At 33.3% G+C, this 16943-nt stretch overlaps 1 protein-coding gene across 1 annotated transcript; it reads left to right on the forward strand.

Annotated features, from left to right (window-relative positions):
- The first annotated feature begins 7584 nt into the window (after positions 1-7584).
- LOC140820018 (uncharacterized) lies at positions 7585-16157 on the forward strand. The gene is given in 13 exon segments (XM_073180316.1): positions 7585-8047; positions 9313-9367; positions 9933-10361; positions 10820-11047; positions 11050-11198; positions 11277-11465; positions 11542-11739; positions 12222-12293; positions 12367-12433; positions 12528-13623; positions 13732-13788; positions 14246-14320; positions 14475-16157. Coding segments are annotated over 13 exon segments (3024 nt in total). The 5' UTR covers positions 7585-7687; the 3' UTR covers positions 14524-16157.
- Positions 16158-16943: the final 786 nt, after the last annotated feature.

Below are 16943 nucleotides of genomic sequence, written 5' to 3' on the forward strand. Positions count from 1 at the left end.
GGTAGAAATGTTTTGAAGAGGTTGAATAAACACCTCAAAATTCTTCTTCTTTTTCTTCTTCTTCTTCAGAATAGTGATGATCTCAAGTGGTGTTAGAAGCTAAAATCGGATCTCGATCTTTCAAGTTCAGTAGAAAACTGAAAAATCAGTGTGGAAAAAACCTAACAGAATTTTTCAAACCAAGGTAAAATCCGTAAACCACAAACAAAAATAAGAAAATGAAAAAATACAACTGAAAGTAAATAACACCGAGATGATTTTTTTTATAGAAGTTCGAAGGATGAATCCCTTCTATGTCTCATCGTCTTCTGTTTCCAGAAAGATTTCAGTAAAAATTTTTTGTTTTTACAACATTTGTAAACCCTAACTTCAATAGAACTTACACACTATCTATTGAAGCTCTTAGCAACAACTTTTCATACCTTATAAAAATTCTGAACAAAAAGTCTCTTCCGTCAATTACAAACTAAGACGAAATACAAAATTAAATATAAAACATTTTTGAGCATTAGTTCAGGACAGGTGATCTCTGAAATAGATATGATAATCTTTTATGTGTGTCCTAGTAAGGTTTCAGCAAATCTTTAAATCTCATATAGAATAAATAACAAATCATAGTAATGTTGAGAGTGTTTGATGAATCTTGAGATGACCTTTTATAGATGATTTCAACGTTCAGTTTTGAATGATTCAACTGTCAGTAGATACTTCAGTAAAGAAATTATCTTTCTGAATTCGGTAGATACTAATAGATATTCTCAAATAAGTGCGAGGGGGTCTATTGAAATGCAGACTATTGAAGTTGATTGATTGTTGAAGTTTAATACTTCCGTATTTTTATGTCTTATGGCACATCAACAATAATTATAAATATTTAACAGTCATCTTAGTTAAATTTTATTTTTAAAAAAAATTACCCTAATTTACATATACGTACAAATTGAACAATCAATTAAAATTCATGTATCAATTTGTTATTACATAAAAATTTCATGTACCAAATTTATTTACTCTTAAATATAATAATCAAATAAAAGATAATTAAATTTTAGAAAAAAATATTGATGTAAGAACAAATTTCATTTCACAATATTATGGGATAGTCAGTGCAGAATCTAACCCAAAAAAATTATGTATAAAGTAAATTTATTTTCACTAAGTTGTAATAAATTGAGATAGAGAAAAAGGTGGAATATGGACATTTTTTAAGATCTCAATTTTAAATAATACAGTATATTATAATATTTTAAGTAAGTTAGGCTATTCTTTTTTCTTCTTCTTTTTTTGAAGAAGAAAAAAGTAAGGCTATTCTTAAAATAGAGGTTTTAAATAGGTTAGTAGTTATTACAAATAAATTCTCTAAAATAAATTAGAAAATATATATTAAAAAAAATTAAAATAGGAAAAATAATAAATCGTGAAAAATAAATATCATCATAAAAATTTGCTATCTTCTTATCTTTTATCTCCATAGATTCCAATTTTTGATTTAGAAATCGGACTTCCAGTTATATTTTATGATCTAAAAAAAAATTAATGTAATAACTCAGTTTAAAACGAAAAAATCGGACCTCGAGTTATATATATTCAATTTATTTCGAAACACATGTCCATAAAATAATTGCGAAGATTATTCTTTAAAATTACAAATAATTTATATAATATCTACTAGTAAAAATAAAAATTGTAGGATAGGTAACTATTATGTTTTTCATTTTCAGTCTTGTTATCGTTAAGTTATCACTAATTTATTTATTTTTTTTCAACTTTATTCCTCAACTGAAGCTAGCAGCAAATTTTGTAAGACCCTAAACTTTATGATCAAGTACTTTGAGATAATTATTAAGTTGTTAAAATAAAATAATTATTTAGAATAAATAAATTTAAAATATGTATTTTTGAATATCGAAAAATTCGATGATATAAAATTAGAGCTAAAATAACATACGGGCATTGAAAACACACAAAATAAGTTAATTTAACACAAGCTACGAGTATTGAATATACATGTACTAGTTTCCTATTATAGAAACACATTTCCTATTATAGAAGTAGATCGAGCCCATTTTTGAGATTTTGGCTGTTGAGATTTTGAGCTGTTGACAGATGATTCTTGGTGTTTTAGCTTGGGTTCGAAACTTAGTATTTTTTGTTAGCCAAGGATTCGATGTTGAGTTCGAAATTTCCGTCTTGTGGAAATTTATTTAATAAATATAGGATAGGATTCGATGTTGGGAGTTTAGGTTTACTGTTAGTGAAGTAGTTGTGTGATATCTCTTGTCTCATATATTAAAAATTAAATATTTAAAATGAGTTTATAATGGGCTATAATGGACTTCTATAGTAACTTGAGTTAATCATTTTCGTAAAGAGATGAAGAATACAGAGTAGTTGTTATAGGGGCCCATTGTACAGTCATGCGAGCGCGGACACGAGCTCGGGGCATGACAGGTTGAGTTGATATAGATATGTTACGCATATTTATATTTTATTATGTGTTATTATTTGAATTGTGTTATGTTGTTGCCTAATGCTTCGGTGGAATATGTGTTCCTTTGTTATATTTTATGTTATTTAGAATAGGGTGTGACATTTATTACATACATCTTGTGCAATATAATTCCTGTTTAACCGTAAATTGTTGTATTCAACACTTATTATTTATTTCGGGACCATGGTGTGGCTTTTAAGCTTTATATTGATGCACTTGAGACCGTATATTTTACTGAGCATTCCGCCTGTTAGTGCAGATCTTAGGGGTGAGCACTGAGATTGTATCATATGATTCTATTTCTTTTTGACATTCGTGTTTTATCGTTGATAATGGTATGACACCGAATTTGTTCTAGCACAATAGGTCAACGTCGCCTACTTAGATAGGGCGGTTTAGTTGCATGAAAATGTGGTTCTCTCGTGTGTTAGATCGAGCTTTTCTTCTTTTCTTTTCTCGTAATCAATTCAGTCACATTGATAATGTGGGAAAAAAATTATCAAGAGAAAAAATTTGAGTTAATGATTATATGGAGGTGTTTGTATGAATGTAAGGTAAAGTAATTTTTGTTGCAAATTTTAGTGGTTACTCACCACATAATTCAAGGGTTCTCCTTCGTCATAGATAGATAAGTAGTTGAAAGGAATATTTTGTTCCTAATTAATCTTTGTTCTTTATTTAAACTAAAGAATCAGAGTTTGCATTTCTAGACTAATTTGACTTGATCTAATAATAAGATTTATTCTTAGACTTGGTTGACCTAATCTAATATCGATATTTATCTCATATGATTTGTTTTTGGCATTTAGCTCTAAAGTATAATATCTTATATTTGAATAGAGTCTTATTCCTAATAAACTCTTGTTTCCATGTTTGTAGGATTTTTTTCTTATGGAAAGATAATTAGGTCAAGATATGAAGATCTATTTATATGAAATGTTAAGAGAAGAACGTGACGACTTTGAGAGGAACTTTTACTCATATGCTGGAGTTTTTCTTTGAACATACACGACGTTCAGAGTTGGAGATAATTTTCGTACTGAAGAATTTGAGTGTTTGACTCACGTTTATGCCGTGTTGCTAATTGGTGTTGAAGACACGTGAAGAACAACATTGCGTATAGTATTGATCAAAGAGTGTTTTTCTATTATTTTAAGCAACTTTGGTTTATGCATCTAGTTTTGAGTTTGGTTTATTTTGATGCATTTTAATTATTGGGAGTGTCAAAGAATTTGGTTTTGTTATTCTCATTAGTATTACTTTGGTGTAAACGTTTACATATTTTTCAAATGAATTTTTTCCATGAGGCATTGCACAAGTATTCGTACTTATGCAAAGTTTAAATCAGGTCTATATATTCAAGTTATACTTGTGTGTTAAATAATTAATTTCCGTTATTTGTTGTGTGCTTGTGTTGACAATACCAGAGTACAACACTAACTTTTGATGCACACAATATATTAATTTCATGTACGTTTATGATTAACAGCCCCTTTCAATAGTGATTATACGTAAATTAATTTTTTGGCTTATGTTATCCTTTCCCTCGAGTAATATATCATGGACCCGACTATTTCCAAGTCATGCGTAGGAGGAAATAGAGCGAAGGTCTACCGATCCATGTCCGAAAACATCATCAATGTTAATTTTTGATAAATCAATATTTTTTGTGGATTATGTATCCATCATACATAAATATTTATTGTTCATTAACTTGTCCAGTTTTGATTTTTGGTTAATTAACTTATCAAAATTTGGTCTTAAGCACTAACTTTTAATTTTCGGTTAATTTGATCCATCTTTTGACGTGGTGCTAGATATGCCAGTAATTTATGGTACCACGTTAACATTTTTCGACGTCATATCAGTATATTTAGACGTCGTGTCAGCAGTTAATATTGTGACGAAGTAAGAACTAAGAAAGTCAATTGTTTTTTTACCAAAACTGAACTTTAAACATTCAATGGATCAAACTCATAAAAAAGGGACAAAAAAAATTATTTTCCTATATATTATTTTATTGATGGATTGACATTAATAAATATTAATTACTCAGGTTTCATGTATTAATTTTTACGATAGGTTATCATGTACTAATTACTGTAATAATAATAAAAACTGGATATTATTTATTTTCCAATTTATGTTAATCACATCTCCCTACAAAATTTATTTATAAAACAGAAAATTTATAATATAAAATAATTACAAACAATATGGTTCTAATATATTTTATAACATGAAATCCACAATCATTCAAATGTATACGGGATAAACCCCGATATGTGCAATAGAATAAATCAAATATATCAGACAAATTTGAAGAAAACTACAAAAAGCACAAGCAAAAAATATTTCTAAGATTCGAACTTGAGACCAGTGTTTTCAAAACCGGACCACACCGGTCGATCGGTTCGACTGGGAATCAATAACTGGTTCGGTCCTAAACACCCTAAAAAACCGTTTTAGATGCCAAACCGGTCAAACTCGGACAAAATCTAGTCAAACCGACTATGGACTGGAAAATCAGTTGAAATAGTTTTTTGCATTTTTTATTTTTATTTAAAATTAATTTTTAAAATATTAAATTTAATATTTTGTTTTATATATACATGATTATTTGAAATTTGTATTTCGTTAAAATATTATTTTAGTAATAATATAATTTATTTGATTTATTGTTTTTGTTTTTAAAAAATATATAACTATAATTAGTAAAATATATGTGTATAGTTAGTTAGGTTTTAAACTCAGATAAACATATATGTTTTGACAAAAACTTGTGTGAGACAGTCTCAGGGGTCGTATTTGTGAGACGGATCTCTTATTTGGGTCATCCATGAAAAAATATTATTTGTTATGCTAAAAATATTACTTTTTATTTTGAATATGAGTAGGGTTGACCCGTATCACATATTAAGATCCGTGAGACGGTCTCACATGAGACCCACTCATATTTTTTATATTTATCTTATATGTATGTTTAGATTTTTTTTTTTGACAAGAGTATGTTTAGATTTTAAATATGAATAACTATATCTTTTTCTATTATTTTTCTACATATTTATAATTTCTATAATTTTAAAAATATTATTTATCATATTATATTATTATTTTATATAATATAACGATTTTCATATCCGACCAATTGATCCATTTTTCAAATTAAATTTATTCGATCACCTGTCCAATTATGAAAACATTGTTCTAGACTTCAACTCGACCTTCACCGACTCAAGTAATCCACTACCCCTCACGGGCGGGCTTCTTATATTAATTTAAGAACTTTGTAACATAGTGCTTGGAATTGGGCCGATTACGGTGTTAGAATTGGATTTGTAACCATAGGATACATGGGTCAACTCGAAAAAAATAAAGTTTGGGATTTTCGGGTTCGGGTCAGATCGAGTTGGACTCGATAGCTAACCCGAAAAAAAATGATCGGGTTGGATTAAGTTCTCAACCGAGTTGACCCGAAAATTTTAAATTTAAAAAAAATATATAATTAATAAATATTGCTTATATTTTTATATATTGCATGTCTGAAAAAAATTTTGTTGTGTATTTATATCATAAATTTTCATAATTTAATATTTATTTTGAACATTTTTTATTTTTTTAAACAATTATTTATTTGATTTAGTAAATTTATTTTATTTTTTTACAATTAGACTTTCAAATTTAATTCATATATATGAAGGAGATTTTGTTATTATGTGTTTAAATTAAAATATTATTATTTTTCTTTTTTGAATTTTATTTACTTTTCTTTAAAAAAATTAAAAAAATCCTGTTAATCGGGTTGATCAAGTTGATGGATTCTGGTTTGGGTCGAGTTTTTTCGGTTGGCTCGGATTCGGGTTGGGCAATTTGTAAATAGTATTATTGCTCAACCCGACCCAATCCACCTGAATTGACACTCTTACATGGAAGTTCAAGTTAGGCATAACAACTAGCTTTGATCTCAATCTCTTAAAAATTTATATTGAATTGCAATTCAGTTTGTAAATTATAACCAAATAAATACTACCGATTGGTTGGATTTTGGTTCTCTTTAGTTGGATTTTGGTTCTCGTAAACCGAACCAAAATATGCAAGGTAAAAACTTGTGTGAGACGGTCTCACGAGTCGTATTTTACGAGACAGATCTCTTATTTGAGTTATTCATGAAAAAATATTACTTTTTTATTCTAAGAGTATTACTTTTTATTGTGAATATCGGTAGGGTTGACCGTCTCACAGATAAAAATTCGTGAGACTGTCTCACAAAATACCTACTCAATATGCAAAACCCTACGAGTAATGTCGTTTGAGCTGATTTATGCACTATGATATTAACATAAAATAGATATCTCATTTCAATAATTAATCAATTAATTAGCCTTATTCCATATATTTATTTATTCTCTTTTTTTTTTTCAAATCAATTTTGACTAAGTTTATGATAAATAATGACATATCGTGGAGAAAAATATTTTATCCATCATATTATTTTGTATTCGGATGTATGAATTTAATTCAAATGAGCTGTTTTTATATTTGAATTACGTTAGATACACATTTAAATACCATAATAATTACAAATAAAAACTCATGTAATAATTTAATACAAAAATTCTTATAAGATCGTCTAACGTGTCAATGTTGTGAGACGTATCTCAAACTCAGCCCGAACCCAAAATAAGCATCACTTTTATGATAATTTTTTTTAATTTTTAACCTAGAACATGGATAACATGTATCCATATCATAATTATAAATCCGTGAAATTATTTTCATTTATATAAACTTATAATTTAATTAATGATAACAATTTGTGTGAGACGGTTTCAGATGTCGTATTTTGTGAGACATATCTCTTATTTGTGTCATCCATGAAAAAATATTACTTTTTATGCTAAGAATATTACTTTGTATTGTGAATATCGGTAGAGTTGATCCGTCTCACAGATAAAGATTCGTCAGACCGTCTAAACATACTTTTAATTAATTAAATCAATCACAATATTTATTTGTGATATTAATTTTTTTAAAATAGTAAATTCTGATCGAAATTGATTATAATTGGAATAAAAATTAATTTATTTTGCTTTGACACGACTGCCCTGAATTAACATCAGACTCCCCCGACAGGTTTGGAACAGTATTCAATCTAAACCCTGAACCTAACCCAATCGGATTCCGACCCAAATCGGCATGGATCATCAGCAATCTCACGGCTACGTGATGCTGCCTCCGCCCGCGCCTCACGCGCCGCCGGCCGTGGCGGATCCATACCAAAGGCCGCCTCCACCCCCTCCTGCGCACCACGGTCACCCTTGGCCCTACTGCACTCTTCCATTTCAATATCAATTCCAGCACTCCCCCTCTCCCCAACCGCCACAGTGGGTGCCGCCGCAGTCTCTCTCCTCCGACCACGGGCAGTACCTTCACCCTCCTCCTCCGCCACCACCTTACCCTGGCCACCAGCCTCCTCCTTATCCTGCACACCATCATTACCCTCAATCGCATTCTCTACCGCCTAGACCGCCTCATGCTCCCCAATCTTACGCTTGGGTATTTGTTCTTGTAATTCGGGACTTATCAGTTAATTGGAAACCCTTAAAGTATTGTGTTGTTAGGTTTTGTGATGACTTAGCAGGTAGGGAGGAGCCTGGATGGCGAATTGACCTTGTTTTGGTTTGTAATTAGTCGATTACAAATAAATTGTTTTCCGAGTGTAGTTTAGTAGACTTGTTCATCTAAGGTTTGAAGGCATTGTTCCCGGTAGCTAAAAAATATAAGATTCTGGTTATATGAATTATTATTGCATAATAGTTTAACTGGAAACAGTATTCTTTGCAAGATTTGCTGCAGTCAAGTTTGTTATCGACTCTGACACATTTAGCACAAAAGTAGATCAATATGATTTTCTTTCACTAATCGATACTTCAAAAAATGCTTCCATGGATCTACTAGCTTAATACTAAAAATATTTATCGTGATTTATATACATGTAATTACTCTATGCCTGTTATTGAGCTGAACTTTTTATTGCTTACATGGAATCAACCTCAGTTAATGTTTTGCAAACATCAATTTAGTTTATGATTGGGAAAAGTTGATTTCTCATGATTATTTGGTTGTTTGTTTTTAATATTTTTTGTTATAAAGATCATTATTTGTTGCCTATGGCCCGGAGTGTTAGAGCACTGTAGGACTACATATGCATAAGATGACAGTAGTAGAGATGCGTATGTTAAGATGAATTTGTGGCAAAACGTACAAGAATAGAATTATGAATGAAATGATCATGAGCTTTTTAGGTGCAGTCCTTACAGATGATTAGGTAGAGACATTTAACATGGTTTGATCATGTGAAGACTAAAGAGGAGACCAAACACGATCCTAATCCGACATATCTTATATTGACATGTTAATGGAATGAGTAGAAGGAAGAGTATGTCATTAAAACTTGGATAAAATTGGTTAAGAAGGATTTCTTAGATCTTAGTTTAAGAGATGACATGTGGGAAAATCGTTTAGTTTGGATAGCTAATATCTATCTAGTTGATCCCACAAACGGGAATTTGCTATGACGATGATGAAATCATTATTTGTTGCCTCTTACGGAGTACATAGCAATTATCATAAATATCGTGTCTTTTATGCAGACTTGTGGCTGCCGGCTGGTGAATATATTTGTGTATGTTACCTTAATTATTATAGAGTCTGACATGGTGACTATTTTTGTCGATAAATTAAACTTTAGCTTGTGTGGAGACTCTTGTGGTTAATATTTTTAGATGGGTAACTTGAGAATGATATTCTTACTGCTGCAGGATTTGGGAAATGACAGCTGGAGTCATCGCCAGGGTTCGGACTACCTAAATCAGTGTATAAATTACTATTTTCATGGAGCTTGTCATTCTTGTTTTTATTTATTTATTAGTATTTCTTTTTATTCATATGTTATTGTTTACTGTCTGTGTGGTAAGTTAAAATAAATTTTTAGTTGGCAATATATGGACTCAAGGCAAATCTGTTTAGATATTAATTGAGTTTAAGATCAACTAAGGTAAATAATTTCTTGCTTGAGAACCTATTTTCATGCTTGATGAATTTGAATAGATGAGTAAGATCTCACACTGGGTCATAATTTGATAAATCTCAAAGGTGTCAAAAAAATATCTTTAGTTGCCTACTTGCCTTTCTCAAGCATCGCTGAAACTTCACTTTGACTGTGCGTTAGGTTTCTTATCTTAGCTGCAGAAACTCATTTCTTATCTGGAAGATCATAAAAATGTTTTGATTGACTTGTTTATTTTGTAAAGAATTTTTTGTTACAGTTCCTTTCCCTTTTCACTTGTTGAATACGTTCAGCTCTGACTAACTGGAACCTGTCACTTCATCTTCTTTTTTAAGAATTTATGCTGAATCTGTATTGGTTCTGGACCTGCAGCGAGTAGTAATGAACAAGACTGGGCGGAAAAAGCCAGAGCATGGGCAGTTGCAAAAGCCGCTGCAGACAATCAATATCCTGTACCTGGTGGAACACCAGAAGAGCAGAATTATTTCCATGATCAATATCCACAATCCATTAATCCTCAATTTCAAGGTGTACATGTGCCGATAGAGCAAGCTTCAAGCAATCAACAATATCCAGTTGGAATGGGACCTTCAAACAGGACAGGACCGGGTCAGTTGCAGGAGTCTCAGTATATTACCTCAGGGCAGTCATCTTATACTGTCGATATGCATGTCCCTTATACAGCAAGAGATGGAAATTTGATGGGGAATTCATCTGAACCAACCCATCCACAAGAGAATTCTTCTACAAGTCCATTGCCATATCAGCAGGAGGTACCTTCTAGTTATTCTTCTGTCTCAGGTAAAACTTTTATGTGTATACTAACACTAACTTTGAAGCTTTTGCTCGACAACTTAATCCATTTTGCATGATTTAAGCGTAAGCTAGTGGGATGTCTAATTTGGAAGAGGGAATGATTTGAAATTCATTGTAATATTTTACTGAACATAACTTATGAAGGATAACTTATGAAGGGGAGGCAACTCATTCAACCTGAATATCTGGCTGGTCAAAGGGTTACTTTAGGGTATCTAATCACGCAGATTGGCACGCTAATTTGGTTGCAAAATTGATTATATTTTATTCATATGATAAGGCTGAAGTTTTGTGTGTGTTATAAATGGAACTGAGGTTCACTCAAACTAAATTGAATTTTATCGTCTGTAAGTTCTCAAACCATGTTAAAAACTTTGATGTCAAAGTTTATGAAGTTAGAACTGCAGCATGTGAATCTTTTTATAACCACGTTTTTATTGCAGGTAATGAAGGTGCTGGAGATAGATATGAACAGTCCAATAGCTCTTCATCTATGCATGCTGCTTCTATGCCACATTATCATGCTCAGCCACTGCCACCTGCAGGCGGTTGGTCTGGATGGGCAGAGGAGCATCATCACTTACTATCTAGCAAACCAGAAGAGTCTGTTACTGGTATAAGTGATCAGCTATTGAACTGTTCTCATCATTTTAATCGCAATTTGGACCAATATATGAATCCAATTATACTCATCCTTCAGGAGGCACAGTAAGAGGTCTGGATCCAACCATGTCAGTATCTTCAAATTATTCTTGGACTCCCTCATCTGCATCTGGGATGGTCCATCCTCCCATGCCTCCCGCAATCTCATCAGGAGCACAGGTTTTGAATTTAATATGTGCATGCTCTTGTAGTTCAATGTCCTTTGTTTCCATATATGACATGCTTCATTGTTCTTAGGTTGAACATCCAGTAGCTCTGCCTTCTCCAGCTTCTGGAAATTCTGCACCAATTTTTCCTACTGGACATGGTTTCCAGCCTTCTGCCCCATTGATGGGTGCATCTTTTGGTGCTGTCTCTTGTGTTGGCTCACATCCTACGTCTTCTTTCTCCATAGGCGCTTATGGTGTTTCTGAGCGTCCTAAAAAGGTAATTTGTCTATTAACGGCTTTGAATTTGGTAGTGGACATTACGGGGAATGCACTTGAATTATTTTGAATTTCAGGCCTCTGTGCCTAATTGGCTTAGGGAGGAAATAATAAAAAATAAAGCTGTTATCACAAGTTCTGTCCCAATGCTTCGTCAAGAGGATTTACCATCAACTGAAGAAGATATGAGTGATAAATTTTCACAAAAGATTGATCATTCAGATAGCAAAAGCATGGATTCTTCCCGATCAGCGGAAGATGAAGACGAGGATGAGGTTATTGTCTCCATTTTTCTCGCATGTAATTTTTTAAGGACTACTAGACAAGGAGATTTGTTCAACTGATTTGACGCGGCAGTCAATAGACTTTTTATAATTATCTCTTCCAAATCACACGTTTTTTACAACCTTTAGCTGAAAACTTTGAGTTGTCGTTTTATAGTTAACATTTCTCTTTTTCTGTGCCTAAATCTACTTTTAAGGATTTGTTTTTGAGTATCCTTTGTGGTTTCTGTGTAAGAGTTTATTGTTTACCTTCAAATATCTTTTCTGGTTTTCGTTAGTTCATTTATTGAATTTTAACCAGTTCTTGATTTCCATAATTTTTCCCTGAACATGGTACCTAGTGTATGATTTTATCTTTTACCGTTCCTTTTGTAGCTGCTTTTGATGATTTGTATCTAATTTTTGTTTCTTCTTTTGGCTCATAGTATGACTATTTTTCCATGTTGTGTGCTGACTCCTTTCACTCATTTTAGGATGTGGAAGCTGCTAGAAATGCAGCAATCAACAAAGAAATAAAGCGTATTTTAACTGAAGTTCTTTTGAAGGTTGCAGCCAATCAGATATGTCTAAACTTCATGTTAGACTTGTGTAGATGTTTTGACTAAAATTCTTTGGCAGGTAACTGATGAACTTTTTGACGAAATTGCGACCAAAGTTCTTAATGAAGACAATCTCTCTGTTGAAGGTGACTGTTTTGTTTGTTCCCATTCCTTTTCTTTTCTTTAGTTTGTGTTTGGGTTTCCGACCGTCTTGTCTTCTTTCGTCTCATTTTTTCTTAGTTGTAAACACTCCGGACATGTCAAATCATCGAATATTACCATCTGCACCAACTATTTCGACACCCACGGCCTCTGCAAAAGTTCTAATTCCGGCCAAAACTATGAAAATTAGTTTTGAGGATGGTAGTCAGAAATCTACGTCTGGCTCTGCTGGAGACGTCCTAGGACTTGGTAGTTATGCCTCAGATGAGGAGGATGATGAGATCCAGATTTCTGGTAAGCTGAACTCAAAAGAAAGCTCCACAATTCAGCAATCATCCTCAAACAAGATTTTGGAAGACGTTCCTTTCGTTAAGAATGGTGGTTCCAGGAAAGAAACAGAAGTGCATGGAAATCTTGTCACAAATTTGGATAACATGGCAACAGAGACTCCAATGATTTCCATGGATGCTGTTAGTGCTGCAGATATCGGCTTGGAAGATTATATGTCGGTTAGGGAGTTATCATCTAGTGACACCCTACAGTCCTCCAAGAAAGCATACGATGAAATGCAATGTGGGTCTGATGTTTCCGTGCCAAACAAATCTATAATCGAGAAGGCTGTTAAAAGACCAGATGGAGATTTAGATGCTAGGAAGTCGAATGACAATTCCAGAGTCCAAACAACTGGGAATAGGTCTGATAAGAATGATATACATGCAAACAAAAGGAACTCAGTTGAAAAAGACCACAAGGAGCGTGAATATGCCAAAGAAATGGGGGATAAGAAGGGAGATGAAAACCGAAGGAGGCATTCAAGAACTGAAAGGGAGCATAATAATGGTTTGAAAGATGAAGGAAAGGAGAAAGGTAGAATTTTGGAAAATGCACAGGATCCTGAAGCAAGGAAACGACCTTCTCCTTCTGAAGAAAAGGAGGGAAAATCCGAGACAAGAGGAGACAAAAGGAGAAGTTCTAAAGAAAGCAGTGATGAGAAAAGGCACGATAAAACAAGAAACGAGAAACGGGAAAGATCTAGTCATAAAAATGGAAGTGACGCTAGCAGACATAAACGACGCCGTTCTCCTTCTGTTGGTAGTAGGGACTCTCGCAAGGATAACTTGGTTGCTAGCCGTTCAAACGATTCAAGCGATGAATCCTCGTATGCTTTGAAAAGGTGTGCTGTAATATCAAATATGTTTTATCTGATTTTGAATCTCTCATGCCCCTTTTAAATTTAAATTTAATGTGCTACCCTTTTAAATTTAAATTTAATGTGCTGCAGGAGATCAAGCAACTCCAAAAGGCATACATCTCCATCACCTTCCAGATCAAGAAAAAGGTACCCCTCTTTGCTTAATTGGGTTCGACATTTCTTTCCCTTCCAAGCATTTAGAGGTAGCGGTACTATGTATATACTTGTAAAACAGAAACCACAAAATGGTTTATATTCTTCCTGTTTTTTAACATTTGTTATATTTGGTATGTGAAATTGTATTTTCTATATTCCACAGCTAGTGTAATTATGAGAAAAATGGCAGGACGACCTCTTCAACTGCATATGATGTCTCTTGCTGCTGAAGAGTTTTATTAGTCTGAATCTTTGCCTTCACTATCATTTATGCAGTGAAATTGTGTGGCTACACAGTATCTCTATTGATATATAGCTGTTAAAAGTATTTTATAATTGTTATCCTATCCAGAAGAAAGTTTAATCATGCCAACAGGTCAATAGATGCTCATAATGCTGTAAATCAGTCTTAATACTCACTGTTTAGCATGCAACATTTTTCTTTTAGACAAGTTTTGCCGTCTCCTCATAGCAAGCACTCTAAGAGCAGGCGTAGTCACTACTCTTCTCTTGAGAATACCAGGTATTTTACTTGCCTCGTTAAATTAAATCAGTCGTTATTTTAGATGATCCACCCATCAACACAACATGCGACTCAGGTGAAAAAAGGGACTTGGTGTTCTGCATTATGGCATTTTCTGTTATATAATTACAAACTTGTTCAAATGCAATTCCAGGGGAAGAAGATCTGCATCAAGGTCAAAATCTCCTGTACGCAGGAGATGATAACAAGAAAGAATGCTCTGAAGCCGTTGGTACTTGGACAAGCCAATATATCAATTCAAGGGCCCCTCAAACGAACTTGGAACGTTGCAGAAACTTGCAAACGCATCAAGAGCTGGTCATCAGAGAGAGGCAGTGTATTTGAAAGTCGCCGCATATCGAAGCTGTATGTTGTTGAATATGGTTGTAGCGTATGTCAGTGTTGAATTATGTTTGCTTCTGTGTTCTGTCATTTGGCTCGAATGTATCAATCCCAACGGGTACCCAGAATTCTATTTAACATAAGTTTTACATTCGAACAGACCTCTCTTCTTTACTGTCTTTTTCATTCCTTGTATCCTGTATAAACAAGCGTTGGGAGTTGTTTTCGCGACAATTCGGTTATCGGACAAAAAATAAGCCGGAGGGATAAGGATTGTTGTGACATTGTGTACAATATCAACACTAGGATTGTCTTCAAAGCTGTGACATTGCTAATGTTATAACTTCCTATAAACTCGTTCGACAAATCCTTTTCACCCCCTTTTACTTTGAAATCATCATTGTTTGAAATGGGATAAATCTATAAAAACAGGAACTCCACATACATACACAAATTGACTAATTTTGTGCGAGTCATTTGGAGTGAATCTGGGGACAAAACAGACTTCTGGAGATGTGTTCGTGTTTAAGGTGGACTCCGGTGCTCGAAAATGAATACAAGAAAGAAGAATTGGAAGAGACCATCTCATTCAACGAGAGCGCACAATTGAAGCATACTGTGGTATGAGTAGTCCATGCCGGTGGACGTGTAGAAATGTATCAGAATCCCATTCCAGCATCTAAACTCATTCAGAGATATCCAGGTATGTGCGTGGCCGAACCTCATGTTTTCGAGCACCCCCACGATTCCATATTGCCTGGAAACAAATATTTCATCGTTCGATCATCCACTGTTGAAAAATTGAAGTATAGAAATTCGAGGAACAATGCAAGAAGTGATACGAAAATGTTAAGTGGAGATGGATCAGATGACTGCTCTGTGGAAACTGTTACTTGTGCTAGTGATTTCTGTTTCTCCGACAATAACTGTATTGCCATTTCCGTCGCGAAAAAACCAGTAAAAGAGAAGAAGAGGCAGAAGTTTATACCACCCATTCAAAGGCCTAAGCTGAGGAAGGAGCCTGAGTGGGAGCCAAGTTTGGTATCTGTTAAAGAACTATCTCAATGAATTCGTCTATCAGTCGTATTTATATTTTCGCGAACTAATCAGCATTGGATCATGAAATTATATATCGAATCCGCGAAAAGTTTGTGCTGGACAGAAGAATAGTATCACATTATCATGTGCTAGTCTTTTTGTGTCTTTTTTTTTTTTTTTTTACAAAAATTTGCTATGTTTGAGTTTATTTCCGAACCGTGGCGAAGATTTCGTTGAGAGCAGAGTCTTCTGATTTAGTTTCATGATTTTTTTTGTGTGTTGCAAAAAATACGAGGGAAAGTGATCGGATGGAAATGAGTTTCTTACCCTTTTATATGAAGCTTTAATGGGAAATTGAGTGACCCGACGTAGAAAAAACCCATTTTGAGTAAAAAGGATTAATTGTAAGTGGAATATTGTATTTGTTTCAGTAGAACAATAACTTCTTTAGAGAGTACCTGTATTTTTGTTTTTGTTTTTTTATTTCTAAAATCCATTAGATAAATAGTTATTATTTTGGCATTTTTTCAATCAGATGTGATTTTTTGAAATGACTTTTGTAAGACCGAATGTTTGTCGCTTTACCAAAAGTTATAAGTGGTTGTAACTGTGCAACTCAAATCTTTTAAACTACACAACAGCTCAAGCATCACGATTCGATCGGTCTACCAGAGACAATTATTGTATCTAACAACCCCCCTCTCAATAATTGTACTTCTTGCAATAAATGAAATCAAACTCATAACATTGATTTTGATACTAGGGATGTAAATGATCCAAACCAAGCCGAATAGTATCAGACTTGAGTTTGGCTCGTTTAAGATTAATTCAAGCTCAAGCTCGAGCTCGAGCTTTTATCCTTTGGCTTGAGTTTGGCTCGTTTAAGATTGATAGAGCTCGAGCTCAAGCTCGAGCTTTATTCGAGCTTTTATCATCAGGCTAAGTTCGACTTGTCTTGAAATTACAAAGCTAGTGAAAAGCACGAGTTCGACTCGTTAAAAGCTCGTTTATCATGTTAATCAAGCCGGGCTCGAGCTTGGTTTATTAATAGCTCGTTTATCATATTTAACAAGCCTGAATTGAGCTCGGCTCGTTTTCGAGCTCGTAAAACATACAATTGAGCTCGAATTTGAGCTTGATTCGAGTTTGTTAAAATTAAATATATCTATGAACTAATTTTATATTATACATAAAAGTTTAAGTTTTATTAGTACTAATATTTTTATTTGTCAACTCAATAAAT

This window comes from Primulina eburnea, chromosome 18, assembly GCF_022965805.1.
Source record: "Primulina eburnea isolate SZY01 chromosome 18, ASM2296580v1, whole genome shotgun sequence".
Lineage (NCBI taxonomy): Eukaryota > Viridiplantae > Streptophyta > Magnoliopsida > Lamiales > Gesneriaceae > Primulina > Primulina eburnea.